An 18,039-nucleotide genomic window follows, 5' to 3' on the forward strand; every position below is an offset into this window, starting at 1 on the left:
GGCCGCTTTGTAGAACATTATAGACAGTCCTCAAAAAACTAAAAATACGGAAATTACCATAGTATCTAGCAATATCACTACTGGGTGTTTATATCCAAAACAAAGGAAATCAATACATTGGAGATAGTTGTACTCCTATGTTTATTGCAGCACTATTCACAATGGCCAAAACATGAAGTCAACCTAAGTGCCCATCAATAAATGAATGGATAAAGAAAATGTGGCACATACACACTATGGAATATTATTCAGCCACAAAAATAAATGAAATCCTGTCCTCTGCAGCAATATGGATGGAACAGGAAGCCATTATGTTAAGTGAAATAAACCAAGCACAGAAAGACAACTATTGCATGTTCTCACTCATATGTCAGAGCTAAAAAGGTAGATCTCATAAAGATAAATAAACTGGTGATTACCAAAGGCCAGGAAGTGGGTGGAGGGAACTGAAGGGAGGAAAAAAAGAATATAAATGTATTTATTACTACTGAACTGTATACTTAAAAATGGTAAAGATGGCTGGGCACGGTGGCTCATGCCTGTACTCCCAGCAATTTGGGAGGCAGAGATGGGCAGATCACCTCACGTCAGGAGTTCGAGACCAGCCTGGCCAACACGGCAAAACCCTGTATCTACTAAAAATACAAATAATTAGCCAGGCGTGGTGGCGGGCACCTGTAATCCCAGCTACTCGGGAGGCTGAGGCAGGAGAAACACTGAAACCCAGGAGGCGGAGATTGCAGTGAGCCAAGATAACACCACTGCACTCCAGCCTGGGCGACAGAGTGAGACTCTGTCTCAAAAAAAAAGAAAAAAGGGGAAAAAAAAAAAGAGTAAAGATGTGTATATTCTGTATTATATATGTACATTTTACCTCAATAAAAAATAAATAATATAAAAATTCTATGTGGCCATTTGGCTATAAAGATAAAATGTACATAGCACCGTATGTTACCATAGCTAAGTTCTAGGATTACTCATTTTAGAATCTGCCTTTTAAAATTTAGACAATCAAGCTGGCCCATCAAACTTTTCTTTTTTTTTTGAGATGGAGTCTCACTCTGTTGCCCAGGCTGGAGTACAGTGGCACGATCTCAGCTCACTGCAACCTCCACCTTCCAAGTTCAAGCAATTCTCCTGCCTCAGTCTCCTGAGTAGCTGGGATTACAGACGTGCGTCACCACACCCAGCTAATTTTTGTATTTTTAGTAGAGATGGGGTTTCACTATGTTGGCCGGGCTGGTCTCAAACTCCTGACCTCAGGTGATCCACCTGCCTTGGCCTCCCAAAGTGCTGGGATTACAGGTGTGAGCCACTGCACTCAGCCTCAAACTTTTCTTATGATTAATTCTTTTCATCTGATTGACTGATATATAAAACAACACCCACAAAGCTCATGGTTTTATCTTCCGTCTCAACAAGCAAACAAATAACTAAATAATTGAAAGCAGGGTCTCAAAGCAGTATCTGAACATCCATGTTCATAACAGCATTATTCACAATAACTAAAACACAGAAGCAACCTGAGTGCCCATCAACAGATACACAGGTAAGCAAAATGTGGTATATAAATAGAATATCATTCAGCCTTAAAGGAAGGAAATTCCAACATATGCTACAACATGGATGAACCTTGAGGACATTATGTTAAGTGAAATAAGCCAGTCACAAAAAGACAAATACTGTATGATACCACTTATACAGGCAGAATACTCAAAATCATAAAGACAAAAAGTAGAATGGTGGTTGCCAGGGGTTGTAGGGAGGGGGGAAATGGGGATTGTTTAATGGGTGCAGAGTTTTAGTTTTACAAGATGAAAAGAATTATGGAGCTGGATAGTGGTGATGGCTGCACAACATTCCCAATATATTTTGTATCAACGAACTACATTACTTAAAAAGGCAAAAACTGGCCGGGCACGGTGGCTTACGCCTGTAATCCCAGCACTTTGGGAAGCCGAGGCGGGCAGATCACATGAGGTCAGGAGTTTGAGAACAGCCTGGCCAACATGGTGAAACCCCGTCTCTATACTAAAAATACAAAAATTAGCCAGACGTGGTGGCAGGCGCCTGTAATCCCAGCTACTCGGGAGGCTGAGGTAGGAGAATCGCTTGAACCCGGGAGACGGAGGTTGCAGTGACTCAAGATTGCACCATCACACTCCGGCCTGGGGGACAAGAGCAAGACTTTGTCTCAAAAAATAAAAAATAAAAATAAAAAAATTTTTTAAAAAGCCAAACACCTCAATGCTTTATTTTCTCTCATAATAAAAATTGTTTCTGTACTATGCAAAAGAGAAATAAGTCTGGATTACAAAGTTAAATTTTGAAACATTCCCCAATATTCATTTTTATCAGCTTTTTATAATAAAGGTCAACTTGAAAAATGACAGATAAGGCATACATAGCTATTTTGTGGTATACTAAGAATTGTATAAAAGTGTAAGTTTTAAAAAACATTTAAAACGAACTCTGAAACATCAGGTCTACTCCAGTCTCTTCTAAAAAAGGAAGGTTTTTAACAGTCATATATCCCATAAATGGTTTCTGCTGTTTCCTCTCCAATTAACTGAGTTAATACAGGAGTTAGCAAACTATGGCTCATGGAGTAAACCCAATCTAATGCTTTTTTTGTTTGTTTTACTGGAACATAGCCACCCTCATTTGTTTAGGTATTATAGTACACGGTTGCTTTCACACTGCAATAGCAGAGGTGAAGGGACACAGACCATGTAGTCTGAAAAGCATGAAATATTTATCATCACTGGTAATCAAGAAAATAAACTACAGACAGGGTATCCTAATCCAAAAATCTGAACTCCAAATTACTCCAAAATCCTAAATTTTTTGAGCATTTGCAGGACACTCAAAGGGAATGCTTACTGACAGCATTTCAGATTTTGGAATTTTGAATGAGGGATGCTTAACCAGTAAGTATAAGGCAACTATTCCAAAATTTAAAAAATAAAAATAAAAAAAAACAACCAAAAACCTGAAATCTAAAACACCTCTGGTCCCAAGTATTTCAGATAAGGGTTACTCAACCTGTATATTCACTATATATGCACCAGAATGGCTAACAAAACCAAACCCTAACAATAAACTAGTGGAACAACTGGTAAGGGCTTAGAGCAAATGTACTTTCAATCATTAGTAACAGGAATAAAAACTGATTCATGGCTGGGTGCAGTGGCTCAGGCCTATAATCCAGCAATTTCAGAGGCCAAGGCAGGCAGATTGCTTAAGGCCAGGAGTTGGAGACCAGCCTGGCCAACAAGGTATAACCCTGTCTCTACTAAAAATATAAAAATTAGCCAAGCGTGGTGGTGCACACCTGTAATCCCAGCTACTTGGGAGGCTGAGGCATGAGAATTGCTTGAACCTCGGAGACTGAGGCTGCAGTGAACCGGGATCATGCCACTGCACTCCAGCCTGCGTGACAGAGCAACACACTGTCTTAGAAAAAAACAAAACAAAAGGGACACATGCAATATGCATGTCCAAAAAGCACATGGAAACACACTCAGCGTCACCAGGTATTAGAGATATGCAATAAAAACTAAGATACCACTTCACACCCATTAAGATTACTATAATCCAGAAGACAAACATTAACAAGTATTGGTGAAATGTGGAGAAATCAAACTTGCTGGTGGGAATGTAATATGGTACAGTCACTTTAGAAACCAATGTGGCAGTTCCTCAAAAAGTTAAACACAGTTACCACACGACCCAGCAATTCCACTCCTTTGGTATACACCCGAAAGAAATGAAGACATATGAAAAACAAAAACCTACACAACAAATGTTCATAACAGCATTAGTCACCTTAGTCAAATACTGGAAACAATCAAAAACATCAGATTTCAAACAAATAAATAAAATATACCATATCCATAAAATGAGTTCGAGACCAGCCTGACCAACATGGTGAAACCTTGTCTCTACTAAATATACAAAAATTAGCTGGGTGTGGTGGCGGGCTCCTGTAATCCCAGCTACTCAGGAGGCTGAGGCGGAAGAACTGCTTGAACCTGGGAGGTGGAGGTTGCAGTGAGCCGAGATCACGCCATTTTGCACTCTAACCTGGGGCAACAGAGCGAGACTCCGTCTCAAAAAAAAAAAATAGAGTGGAGTGCTGATAAATGCCACAATATGAACGAACCTTTAAAATGTCATATTAAACAAAAGAAGCCAGTGACAAAAGACCACATTTTGCATGATTCCATTCATATGATTGTCTAGAACAGACAAATCTTTAGAGAAAGATTAGTGGTTGTCTAGAGCAAAGGGAAGGGGTACTGAGAAGAAATGGGAGAGACTGCTAATGGGTATGGGATTTCTTTTTGGAATAATGAAAATGTTCTAAAATTGATTATAGTGACAGCTGTACAACTGTGAAAACACTAAAAACCCTTAAAACCCTTAAACTGCATACTTCAAATGGGTAATTACATGGTATGTAAATTATAAGCTATATCTCAACAAAGTTATTAGAAAACGATAAACAAAACTAAGCTCTATATGATGGTATAAGTCAGAATGACAGAAATCACATTTGAGGTTAAAAGAAAAAGAGAAAAGGAGACACTGAGGGCAGATAATTTCTCTATCATATTCAGGGCACTTATGGGAGTAAATTCACTTTGTAAAAATTGAGCCTCATACTTGAGAAATATGTGTATTACTCTATGTCTACTTCAATGATTTTTTTTTTTTTTTGGAGATAGTCTTGCTCTGTCATCCAGGCAGAAGTGCAGTAGTGCAGTCTTGGCTCACTGCCAACTCTGCCTCCTGGGTTCAAGTGATTCTCCTGCCTCAGCCTCCCTAGTAGCTGGGATTACAGGCACCCACTAATTTTGTATTTTTAGTAGAGATGGGGTTTCACCATGTTGGCCAGGCTGGTCTTGAACTCCTGACTTCAAGTGATCTGCCTGCCTCAGTCTCCTACAGTGCTGGGATTACAGGGATGAGACACCACGCCTGGCCAAATTTTTGTTTTTTAAAAAATACAACTATAAGGCTGGGTGCAATGGCTCATGCCTATAATCCCAGCACTTTGGGACGCCAATGCGGGAGAATCACTTCAGCCCAGGAGTTTGAGGCTACAGTAAGCCTTGATCACACCACTGCACTCCACTCCGTGCAACAGAGTAAGAGCCTGATTAATTATGAGACCCTGATTAATCATTAATTAATGATTCACTTAAAATAATGACTTCAAATTTAAAAATTTAAATAAAATTACAGTAAGTATAAAAAAGTTTCTTCTTAAATAAAAAATTACAAATAGGTCTATTAAATCATGACTTAGATATGGCCAAAGTTACTGAATTTGTGTGAGAATTAGCATAAATTATAAGACAATCGTGCAGACTTTAGGACAGCCTGGGCAAGCTTTATTAGAAGAAATTTTTTAAAAATTGGATGTCCTTTGCCTTAAGATGACTGATTTGAAATTATCTTGGTAGGAAGGCTCTATATTCTTTCTTCTACTCTTTCTTCTTTATATTCTCTAGTGCTTCTTAACTTGTAAATCATTAACATTTTTATTATAAACCCTAAATGAGATTGAAAGATTTAGTAAATAGCTATTTTCTCCAGAAAACATATCAATGATAAAGTGCCATGATTTAATATTTTCTTTAAAATCAGATCAGTAATGTTTTTAAACTTTAACATACTTCGGTACAATCCACATTTTTTATAGCATTCTTCCTCTAGGAGCATTGCCCATACTATTCACGTGGCACTTAGCACACATTATCTCACTTTATTAATATTTTTATGTATGTATTTCTGTCAATTACAGGCTTTACTCCCATCTATGCTAAATCTTTGTATTCCTAGAATGCAGCACAAAGTAGGAACACTTCATACATGTCTTTTCTGATCGATTTTTTAAAAAAGGTACCTAGGATGGCAGAAACAGCATCAAGTGCAATTCAGGAAACGAGTTCTGCCCCTGAGTTGTGGTCTGAAAACAAATGCTTTACTACCCTTGGGCATTGAGCTGAATTAGTTTATAGGGCTTTCATGGCTCTGAGAAGTGAGTCTTCCAATGAGTGAGAATAAAACCTAGGTTATTACTATCTATTCTCCTAGAAGTATTTTTCTAATCCTCTTGGAATTGAAATGATCAATCAGCTTGTGCATTTATAGCAATTTTTGTGGCTTTCCCCTCTAGCTACTCTCCCTCACAATTATTCTACTCACTGCTCAAGAGTATGTCTTAACCACAGCAGGCTGGTGTTAGAAATCAAAATATATCTTAAATAAGACTAAAGACTGAGTATCCCTAATCCAAAAAATCTGAAATCTGAAATGCTCCAAAATCTAAAACTTTGTAAGCACCAACATGACATTCAAAGAAAATGCCCAGGGTCAGGCACGGTGGCTCACGCCTGTAATCCCAATACTTTAGGAGGCCAAGGCGGGTGGATCACTTGAAGTCAGGAGGTCAAGACCAGTCTGGCCAACATGGCGAAACCCTCTCTCTACTAAAAATACAAATATTAGCTGGGCCTGGTGGAGTACGCCTGTAATACCAGCTACTTGGGAGGCTCAGGCAGGAGAACAGCTTGAACCCGGAAGGCAGGGTTGCAGCGAGCTGAGATCACGCCACTGTACTCCAGCACGGATAACAGAGCAAGATTGTGTCTCAAAAAAAAAAAAAAAAAAAAAAAAAAAAAAGCTCAGATTTTGGATTTTCAGATTTGAAATGCTCAATAGGACAATGCAAACATCCCAAAATCAGAATACTTCTGTTCCCAAGTATTAAACAAGGGATATTCAACCCATGTTGGCTATTTCCAACAGAACTGAATAGCTTGTTTTACCAATTGCAGAAAACCAGGTTATTAAATAGAGCTTTCATAAATAGTGTAGACTTCATGTTACCTCTGAGAGCCTGCTGCTTAGAGAGGAGAAAAACATTTTATTCATGCAATACTTTTTTTTTCTTGCTTTCTCCACTATTTGCTGAGTGAAAGTAGTATATCCTAAAGTTACTTAATATAAACCACATATTATAAATCCAGTGTATCCTTTCTATATACAGTAGCACTTTGGTTATATATTGCCTAAGAAGTAAGTTCTTCCAAACATATTATCAAAAACAAACAAAAAACATAACACGTCTCTGTGCTGTGTATTTTCTAGTAGAATAAAATAAAATCTTTTTAGGAAGTGAGTTCCAAAAAAGTTCATATAGTCAGAATAGCTTAAATTACTTTAAATTACTTAAATGCCTTACTTATACAGCCATAAAGCATTGCATATTTTTGTTTAAATGCCATAATGTATTGGATATGTGTTTTCTGTTTATACAGCCCATATATACAGTCATTTACAATTATTTAAGAATACATATGAAAAATATTTGCATGTTTAAAATAAAAAACTAAGAAAAATATTTGCGTGTTTAAAAGAAACATCAGCACTGTATTAAATGAATCTGTCTTAGTGAAACATGTTTATGATGTGATTCCACTAAGTATTAATTTGGCAATTAAATACACAATTGTCCTATATAACAAATAAGGTATAAGAGTAGTAAAAATACCACTATCTGACAACAGAGCAATAATAATTTTTAATCCATTCTCAAAAAGAAGCTTTTACCTTTCTGGGCTTTAACTGTCTGTTCTTCAATTTGCTTCAGACGTTCCATTAGCTCTTCCTTTTCACGTTCTATTCTTTCCTTTTCCTTTTCTGCTATTTCTCTTTTCTTCTTTTCATTCTCTAATTGTGCCCTTAAAAGGAATTGCAATTGCTGTTACAAATTAATAGAAATATTATTCATGTGATGGAATACTACTCTGCCATAAAAAGGAACAAAATAATGTCTTCTGCAGCAACCTGGATGAAGGTGGAGGCCACGATTCTAAGTGAAGTAACTCAGAACACACAAATGCCGTATGTTCTCACTTATAAAGTGGAAGCAAAGCTATGAGGATGCAACGACAGAGTAATATAATCAACTTTGGGGACTTGAGAGGGAATGGCTGGGAGTCGGGTGAGGGACAAAAAGACTACATATTGGGTATAGTGTACACTGCTCAAGTGACAGGTGTGCTAAAATCTCAGAATTCACCATGATAGAACCCATTCATGTAACCAAAAACCACCTATACTCCAAAAACTATTGAAATAAAATAGTAATAATTGGAAATATTATTCACATGAACCCTAAGAACTAACTGAATCGACTAAGAAGAAACGACAGCATAAATATTTTAACAGAGTTTTCATTGTATTACACTTGTGTTCAAAATAGTATATATAGTTAAAAGTACAGGACTACAACATACATACACTCATGTATGTATATAATGTTCTGGGTTCCAATGTATTACTTATTTTGGGTTCACAATAAAGACCACTGAGACTATTTTTTAAAAATATTAAAAACTTAGACATTTAGGAACATCTTCAAAGGATGAGTTTACAAAACTGCTAGTAAAGTATAACTGTCAAATATGTCCCTGTGTATGGAACATGCTTATAGGGCACACTTTAGTGGGGGAAAAATTAGATTTACCATTTGCATACGGGATGAACTCTGACAATAAATTAAATGTCAGCACCAAAAGAGTTAACCACACAGTTGCCATGCCCCCCAAAAATGCCATCTTTAGATTAACAGGAGCCCTCCACTGGGGAAATAATAAAGGACTGAAGGGAGCAAACAAAGGCATGTATCTTACAACAGGGAGGGCAACAATTTTCAATCATTAAAAACGAATTAATCCAAGTTAGTTTCTTGGGTAGTACCCATTTATGCCTAGATACAAGATGACAAATCAATTTCACCTCCTTTCACAATTCCATTAGAATGATAGTAGGTGGCTAATGATCTTAAAAAATATCATCAGAGCTCAGTGGGAAAAATGCCTTGATCACTTAGCTGCATCTGCCATGGGCCTGATGAGAGTGTTTCTTTTAAATAACACTGCCAAATTCATTCACCAAACATCTACCAAGAGACTACCATGGGTCAGAATCTATGTTGGGGGCCATAAATATAAACAAAAATAAAAGGCACATGGGGAAACTCTTATCAGACAATATTGTTTACTTAAGTTGAATCAATATTCAAATCACTACTTTAATAACTTAAAAAATCAGTTATGATTCCATCTCTGAAACTTATCCGAGTATGCTTTAATGTTCCACAAAAAGACAGCATATTGCCAGCTGCTGTCAATTCTGAATTTCAAGCACAAAACCCTGTAGTTTCTCAAGTTGCAGTCTCTGATAAACTTATCAGCAAAGTTTTGCTATCAAAGATTTCTCCCTTATTTATAAACCTAAATTTTAAAATTCCTGCAGCTCCTAGATACCCATTTGCCCCTAAAACAGAAAGAGAGCTCCCCTTTGGGGCAAACAAGTAGAGGTGTCACAAGTCAGCAAGAGGTCAGACACTGATGGTGACCTCCTAATGCACCAAGTCAAAACATGAAGGGTCACCACACCTCGCTGCTAGTTTGATGAATCCTCCACCATTTAGGAATCTAGAGAGGCTGGGCATGGTGGTTCATGCCTAAGATCCCACCACACTGGGAGGCAAAGGCGGGAAGACTGCTTAAGGTTAGGAGTTCAAGACCAGGGCAACATAGCGAGACCTCATCTCGTCTAAAAATAAGAATAAAAAATTAGCCAGGCATGGTGGTGTGTACCCATAGTCCTGGTTACTCAGGAGGCTAAGGTGGGAGGATCACTTGTGCCCAGGAGGTCAATGTTGCAGTGAGCTATGATCATACCACTGTGCTCCAGCCTGGCAGGCAACTAAGCAAGACCCTGCCAAATAAAAAACAAAAAAACTAGGGCATGGTGGTCATTCACGCAAGGGAAGCTCCATCTCTGTTCTGTAGTTCCCTATGCCTATGAGGTACTTTCTCAACAGCAAGGAGGAAGAGCCAATAACTATACCTAACCCCAGTACCTGGGCTCACTCTGCAGGACATTCACCTCTTTCTCTTCATCCTATTTCAATTTATAAAGCATATATAGGCAAAGAGATTTAAGGAGTTACAAGCTTCCACACTTCTCGAAGACATGAATTTAAGGGAAAGTTTGTGTTTCCCAATCTCTCCGGGCAAAAGAAAGGCCTGGTGGCCCCTACAGCGGCTGCTGACCTTTCTGTGTTCTTCAGACAGCTAAAACATCAGGCTTTGTATGAAAGCTAAAGAAGCAAAAGCACAGTACTTTCCAAGTAATTGCTAGTATGGCCAAAAGCTATTCTTTTCCATGCCAGGTTGTCTGCCACCCTAGGATGTTGATTAGACTACCCAACCACTCCCCAGCCTCTATGCAATCATATCCAGTTCTCCCACAGTTCCCAAGCGAACTATCTCCCCCTACTCCTTTCCCAAAGTCCCAAGACAATTCTCAAGGACTTACACTGCAAACCAGATCTCAACCAGAAGGCTACCATCATATTCCACCAACTAAGAGCCTTTCAGATCCAGCTCTGGCATATATGGCCCTTTCTGGAGATGGATGTGTTGGTTTTATTTAGCTTTTCCCTATTGATGTTTCATTTGTTCTTCAGGGATGGAGGTGAAGGAGATATGGAAGCACAAAAAGAGAATCAAGATAATCTGGCCACATGCAAGTTGGGAGGGGGTGGGGAATGATCTTCCTACTGAAAAATGCAGTAAGTATATAGCAGATACTTAACCTGATAATAATATTTAAAACACGTTGTAGTTTACTGTACTTTGTGAGGCTCGCATCTCACATTTTACAAGAATCCTACCCTGACTATGGCCATCTCTAGCCAACACTTCATTCAAATAATACAAATGCCTTCAACCCTTTACATTACTCAGTGATACCTAGTTTTTGTAGGCCTGTCTTGTCTCCTTTATGAAACAAGAAGATCTTGCTGCTCCCCCAGATGCTGTTCATTTGAAAGGACCTCACTGGCCCAGAGGCACACCATAAACATTTTTATCTCTACATATCCATCTATATTGGCTTCTTCTTCTGAACATATCTCTCCCTCTCTCTAACCTTCAAGCCTTAGTCCCACTTTCCTCATGAAGTCTTTTGTGATTATTCTAATAATAGATGCAGATATTTTTATTTGGAGTTTGGGTTTGAAAACACTCATTTCAACGCAGTTGTTCTATTTCAAGGACATAAATAACATTAATAAACTATTATTCCTTGTATTAACATGCAAAAAATTACTTTAGAATACCTTACTTTTTAAAGATCAAACAGGTTCAATTACATTTTTCTTCCGTGAATATTAAAAACATATCCAACTTAGTTTATAATAATATTAGGAATTACTATAATGTCTATTTTTTATTAAATACCGGGTACTTTGCTAAATGCCTGTATACCACTGTCATGCTTTCTTATGAAAACCCTTGAAGGTAAGAATATCATTTCCATATTAAGAGCAAGGAAACACAGGCTCAAAATTATCTGTTTGATGAGTGTTAGAAGAGTAGTCAAACTCAGATTTATCTAGTTCCAAAGCCTGTGTTCTTTGTATGACACTAGCCAGCCTTGATGTAGAATCTCCCACAGCTAACCTACAATTGGTGCCTGGGTATGTAACTCTAAACTGTAAACTTGGGGCTTTCAGTTTTTACATGTGGAAACAATTTTAGCCATACAAAAACGTGCAAAAATTATGAGTCATAATTCAATTTAGATGCAAATAATTTAAGAGCAAAGACTACATGGAATAACCACCCATAGTGTATAAGGTCATTTTCATTGCCAAAAACATCCCAAAGTTATGAAAATTATAGGGAGTAAATACAGCCAAATATACCAAAGTATTGTAGGGAAAGAGGTCTCTTTGCTACTCTTTCCCAACTAGTGTTCTTGCCCAAGAGAGTCTAGCGGCACAGGCAGCATACCTCTGAGCACTCTCCCAGGCATGTCTGCTGGCTACTTTGCCAGTGGGCTTAATCAAAATTGTTTCCACACATACAGGTGCCATTTCTCTCTGACCTGTAAAGCAGGGAATAAATGACTCAGCATCATTTCTGAAAGACTGCCAATTCCTAGGTGATTAGAATAATGTATCTCCTAGGTATTCAAACTGAATAAAAGTTACTGAATTCCAACTGAGTATAAAGCAGCCAATAAATGCTTACTAATGAAGAACTCTAACATTTATCCAGGCTATGGATTATTGTGCCAAAAAAGAAACTTAAGTCTTCCACTTCCATCTAAGCCTTAGAGTAACTAAAATATAGCACCATTACCAAATGATACTAAGTAAACACACTACCTGTACTAGAAGCCATACAGTACTCCTCTATAAGCCATGAAATGGAGGACATATAAATACAGTAAGTTGAGAATGTAAATAATATATCAACATTACAAATGAGCAGAACAGTTAGGCATAATAGAGTGATGATGAGTATGATACAGGAACTGTACAAAAAGTAATTCCTCATTTATCTCATGCTAGAAGACCTTAAAGAGACAGTGAAAGCTTTAAGATGATTTTTAAAAATTAAGTAGAAACTGGCTGGACGTGGTGGCTCCCGCCTGTAATCCCAGCACTTTGGGAGGTCGAGGCAGGCAGATCACAAGGTCAGGAGTTCGAGACCAGTCTGACCAACATGGAGAAACCTCGTCTCTACTTAAAAAAAAAAAAAAAAAAATTAAGTAGAAACTAAAAGAAGTCTTCTCTTTGACAGAGGCAAATGCAAGGCTATGATGGATAAGAATGTACTGTATAGAAAGTAAAGCCCAATAAACAGTATTTTTAAAAAGCATTTAAGATTAGAACCACAATGTAATGCTAAAGCACATGACCACAATAAAAAAGGACAGAGCCCGTCAAAGTTAACAACCCAACTCATTACTTTTTTTTAAGAGAAAGGATCTTACTATGTTGCATGTTGCCTGTTGCCCCAATTGTCTTCAAAATCCTGTGCTCAAGCAATCCTCCTGCCTCAGCCTCCCAAGCAGCTGGGACTACAGGCACATGCCACCATGCTCAGCTCACCAACTTAGTATCTTTAATAGTGGGATCAGTAATTACTGACAAGCTTCATACCCATATAAAAAATGTTTTGTTATGTAGTTAACTTCTCTAAGGCAGATAATTTGAGTTAATATTACAAAATAGGTAAAAATCAATAAAATCTCTTAATTACACAGAAAAGTTGTTGAATAAGAAAAAAAATCATTCAATATAAAACCTAAAAATATAGTAGCAAAACAGCATCTAGCAGATGGCTTCCTTAATTACTAGATACAAAGCACCTTATATCCAATATTTAAAATATGTATGTTTAGGGCTCTTCAATTTTTTTTTAAGGACCTACTCTATTTCTAAAACTATCACGTTGTTCCATAAAGATTTATGCAATACAGGTTAACTTTAGTTTGGCCCCTAAATTTTTTCAATAAAGCACAAAGTTGAAATTAATCTAAAACCAGATTTGGGAATAAATGTTACTGGACCCAGTAATCTGATTCCAGGGTTGATATGAATTTTATTCACTATCATTCAATTTAAAAAATTATCAATTTAATATATTTAACTGTTTCTTTTTTAAGTCTAAGAGAAACAGTTAAAAAGATTAGGGTCTTTGGCAGGGAGTACTGATGTTACCCTACTTGGCACAGTGATATTTCAATTGTGTTCTACAATGTCACTGACATTGTTTCAAAGTAACTATTCAGCACACTCTTACCCTGAAAAAATTAAGAAATGTAAGTCACAAGTAAAACAATTTTGAAAATTTCAAACTACTATATCTAAAACAATGTCTAACAGTGAAAAGCAAGAAATTAGTCACAAAACGCTATTTTCTCCGAGATACCTGTCAAAGATTTCTAACTTGAAAAGTATACATACTTGTGTTAAAGGATAGAGTGATAGTACTGTCTTTGAATTTTAATATAATGAAAATACTAAAAAATACAAATTTCAGGTACATTTAAAAAGCTGAGTAGTCTTAAATTTTAGATAGCTTACTCCTATCAATTAAAAGTGAAAGGTCAAAAACTCCATACCTTTCCAACTGCTTCTGATGTTTCTCCTCCCTAGCCTGAGCCTTCATCTGTTGAACTTCAATAGTATCAGGCTTCCTTCTTCGCATGTATAGTTCATGGTTTCCCATACATAAGGCCAAAATCCGCTTATTGATTCTCAGACGAGGTGCATAAAAAACAAAATCCTAAACATAAAGTATTCTGAATTTAAAATCTTCCTGAAGGATACTGTCTCTCATAACAATCTGTACTAAATTTTAACATGAGGTATGAATTTTAATGTCATATTACATATAGTTTAGAAATCAGGAAATCATACAATTTCCGTGAGTATGACATACTTTCACGTAACTGGTTCCTCACCTTTTCATATTCTACCAGTTTTGTAAAGAGGCTAATATTCTTATCCTTGCAATACATTAAACGTCATTTATTCCTTTTCATTCTCCAAAGTAACTATGAGTACCTGTTCCTTATACGCCATTTGCCATTAATGTCAAAATTGGTTCTTAATTCATGGCTGTAGAATTTTTTTTAACCTAGAATTGGTTTTTTTGTTTGTTTGTTTTTTTGAGACAGAATCTCACTGTCACCCAGGCTGGAGTGCAGTGGTGCAATCTCAGTGCACTCCAACCTCTGCCTCCCAGGTTCAAGCAATTCTCATGCCTCAGCCTCCCGAGTAGCTGGGACTACAGGTATGCGCCACCACATCTGGCTAACATTTGTATTTTCAGTAGAGATGAGGTTTCACCACGTTGGCCAGGCTGGTCTCGAACTCCTCACCTCAGGTGATCTGCGACTCTCAAGCCTCCCAAAGTGCTGGGATTATGGGCCTGAACCATTGCACCCAGCCTGTTCTCCTTACTTTTATCTTTTCAATAACTAACAGGGTTAGGATACTACAGTATACTTGACATTAGAGGAACTTTAAAAATCTATTTAAATAAAAAGATTTCTTAAAGGTTTCAAGATACAAAAATACAAAGTTCATAAAGCAAAACTGTATAAACGAAGTTAATTTAGAACAGGGCTACCTCTACTAAATTCTAGTCACCAATGAAGAAATGCTTTAAAACTTTTTCTTAGGAATGGTGATTATTTTCATTAGCCTAATAAATATTGCCTATTTATAACTGAATCTCAAATAAAATAAAATTCTAATATTTACATCTTACTTTAAAAAATTAAAGCTTTGAATTTTTATTAACATATATTATTTCGTCACTGGGAAAGCCGACCTATGGAAAGAGAGTGTTCCTCAGAAGCAATTTAATAAATGAACACTGTTATTCTTCAAGTGATGTCGCAGGAAAGGAGCAGATACTAAACAGTTAATACACAAAACATTAAAGAAATTACTTACGGGTGCCTTTTTGTCGATTGGTTTTATAACAAATTTTTTGTCATTAAATGAAATATTTCTGATTTCACTCCAGGGAAAACCAATTTTAGGTGTTAACCTTAAAAAATGAAAGCATCTCCTTAATTAAAGGCAGGAAACAATGAATAAAATTCCTGTTTAGGACCTAAACTGTCTGAATGACCAATCTTAAGACTTAGTTCCAGATTTTCAAAATGTATTAACTAATTCATAACTACAGTTGACCTTATCTTTTAAGGGGAAAATTGATAAATCACATAAAACAAATAACTGTCCAAAGATTTCATAAAGGTGTCATGAACCTTAAAAGCAGTATATTTTCCTAAAATTATCTTTAAAAACTAGCTGGTGACCTGAATGTAGAACTGAGACTCTTGGGGTTTGAACTAGCTGTTCGGTTTTTATTCTGTTTGGATTCAAGCTACAACTACAGTTTAAATATGTGTAAGAAGGAGGCAGAAAAAAAAAAAAAAGGCCTTTATAACTTCTCATGTGAATTATGGGCAAGTTACCGGAAAAAAAAAAAAACAGTACTTACTTCCTGTGTTTAATTTGAAAATGTCTGGATATTCATGAACATACTAAAAATATTTAATTTTCAGTATATTTGAAACAATCTTATGGTATACAAATTTTATCTCAACTTAAAAATTTTAAACACTCACATACATAAATATTTGCATAAATGGTAGAGATGGCATTCAAATTCTTGAGACTATACATAGCAGCTGCCTCCTTTTTACCACCCTACTCACAGAGACATAGGGAATCACATTGTAATAAGTGATTTTGTTTCTGCCTTTTCATGTATTTTACTGTTGCAGACTACCCACCAAATGCATCACTATTGTCCTATTGTCCTAATAACTAAGACTGAGAAATGATTTCGACACCTATACTGGCCAGAAGACATCTTTTAGCCAGGCTTCTGACAACACGGCATGAGTTTTTACCTATTTATATTCCTTTTAGTTCTCAAGCAGAATAGGTATTGCAGCACAGCAAAGTCTTTACTACGTAAAACATTCTTTACTCAATATGCACGTGTTATACTGCCCTCTCGTGGCCCCTGATATAAGTCAAAGTAAGTTGCTTAAAACGAAGACTGCAGGAATGCAACATAGTATTTTAGATAACACTATGCTACATTTATATGCTACTTTGAAAAATTCTAAAGCAATTGCCTCATATAATTCTCACAACAATCTTGTGAGGTAAGACTGGAAGCTAATACAATAACTTTTTTAACATTTAAAAAAATTGCTCCAATATGTGCCTGAACAACAAAAATAATGAAGAAGCCAGGCACAGTGGCTCGTGCCTGTAATCTCAGCACTGGAGAAGGCAGAGGCGGGAGGATTGCTAGAGGCCAGGAGTTCAAGACCAGCCTGGGCAACACAGCAAGATCCCATTCTATAAAACAAAAAATAAAGATTCAGTTCACAAAAATTAGTCTTGAAGTCATTTTTGCTTTTCAAAAATTTCTCTTCTGAATGACATAACATTCTAACTTGCTTTGTAATAAAAACATGAGAAGACATTAGGGTAAAAATAGTAAAATGCTCTTGTTTGGAATAACACATGCTTTGAAAGTAATATTATTAGATATCTGTAATAATGAAAACTAAAATTCTGGAGTCAACCTAGAATAAAGAATAATGCCTCAGGAAAACGTATTAATTACTGGCATACACTTGGATGCTTATGTGGTATGGTAAATAAATTAAAGTCTAAGACAATTGTAGTTATTAATCCTGAAAAGAGTCTGATGTATTTTATATTGCATGTGAATGTGTATAATATACTGTCTCTATATAGTATTTACCCAGGTATTTATATAGTACATATATAATATGTATATGTAAATATATATATTATATATAATAAAATATTGATGAATTATACGCATATAATAAAAAATATTTGGTCAATTTCAAGATATAATTACAGTGTTCAATATGCATAATACAGGGATATTCTATTGTATTAATGTCCAAACATATTCAAAACAATTCCTATATAAATGTTCAAAAAATATCCTCTAAGATGTAACAGACATATTTATTGAATTCATTCTCTCATTGCTCCTGATTTCGTATGTATGTTCAATTTCAACCTATTTGTCAAGCATAATAGCATTTTACAGAATTATTTCTCACCTATCGAGGGAGCAAATTTTAATTAAGTTACTAGACATAACTCACAAGAGCTAAAGCAGCACAATACAATTAAAAGCAAATCATCTCATTTGATAAATACACTGAAAAGTAAAACCCTGAAACTGCAAGGTGATAAAAAAATGGAGATAAAATATCTACAAGTCTATGTAGCATTAACTAATCTTTTAGTTTACAAATAGTAGTAAGGGTAATCAAGACAAGAAACTACTCTGAAAAACAAGACGTAAGATTAAAGTCATTTAGACCACTAACAATGACTAGTTCACTATGCAACTACTTTACTTACTTGTCATCATGCTCATAAATATTCAGACCCAAGGCATCAACACCTAGCCACAATTCAGTTCCCTTTTTATTTTTTATTTCAAAATAGTTGACTCCATACATTTCTAGATCTTGTGCAATCTTCAGGTATTCCATCATAGAATCCTCCCTGGTGAAATAAAACTAAATGTAATATATTTAAGTAGGAGCATATCAAACTAAAGTTGC

The 18,039-nt window shown here is 36.2% G+C and overlaps 1 protein-coding gene across 8 annotated transcripts in view; it reads right to left on the minus strand.

The window, feature by feature from the left end:
* RDX (radixin) overlaps positions 1–18,039 on the minus strand; it is a 118,822-nt gene that overhangs the window by 60,752 nt on the left and 40,031 nt on the right. For all 8 annotated transcript variants that reach the window (XM_065528963.2, XM_045371065.2, XM_065528965.1 and 5 more), the window contains 4 exons: positions 17,834–17,980; positions 15,350–15,446; positions 14,008–14,171; positions 7,624–7,754 (listed from right to left, as the gene is read on the minus strand). In XM_065528963.2, the coding sequence (XP_065385035.1) occupies positions 7,624–7,754; positions 14,008–14,171; positions 15,350–15,446; positions 17,834–17,980 (539 nt within the window). The remainder of the gene's footprint in view (positions 1–7,623; positions 7,755–14,007; positions 14,172–15,349; positions 15,447–17,833; positions 17,981–18,039) is intronic.

The sequence above is a fragment of the Macaca fascicularis genome, chromosome 14 (assembly GCF_037993035.2).
Source record: "Macaca fascicularis isolate 582-1 chromosome 14, T2T-MFA8v1.1".
NCBI lineage: Eukaryota > Metazoa > Chordata > Mammalia > Primates > Cercopithecidae > Macaca > Macaca fascicularis.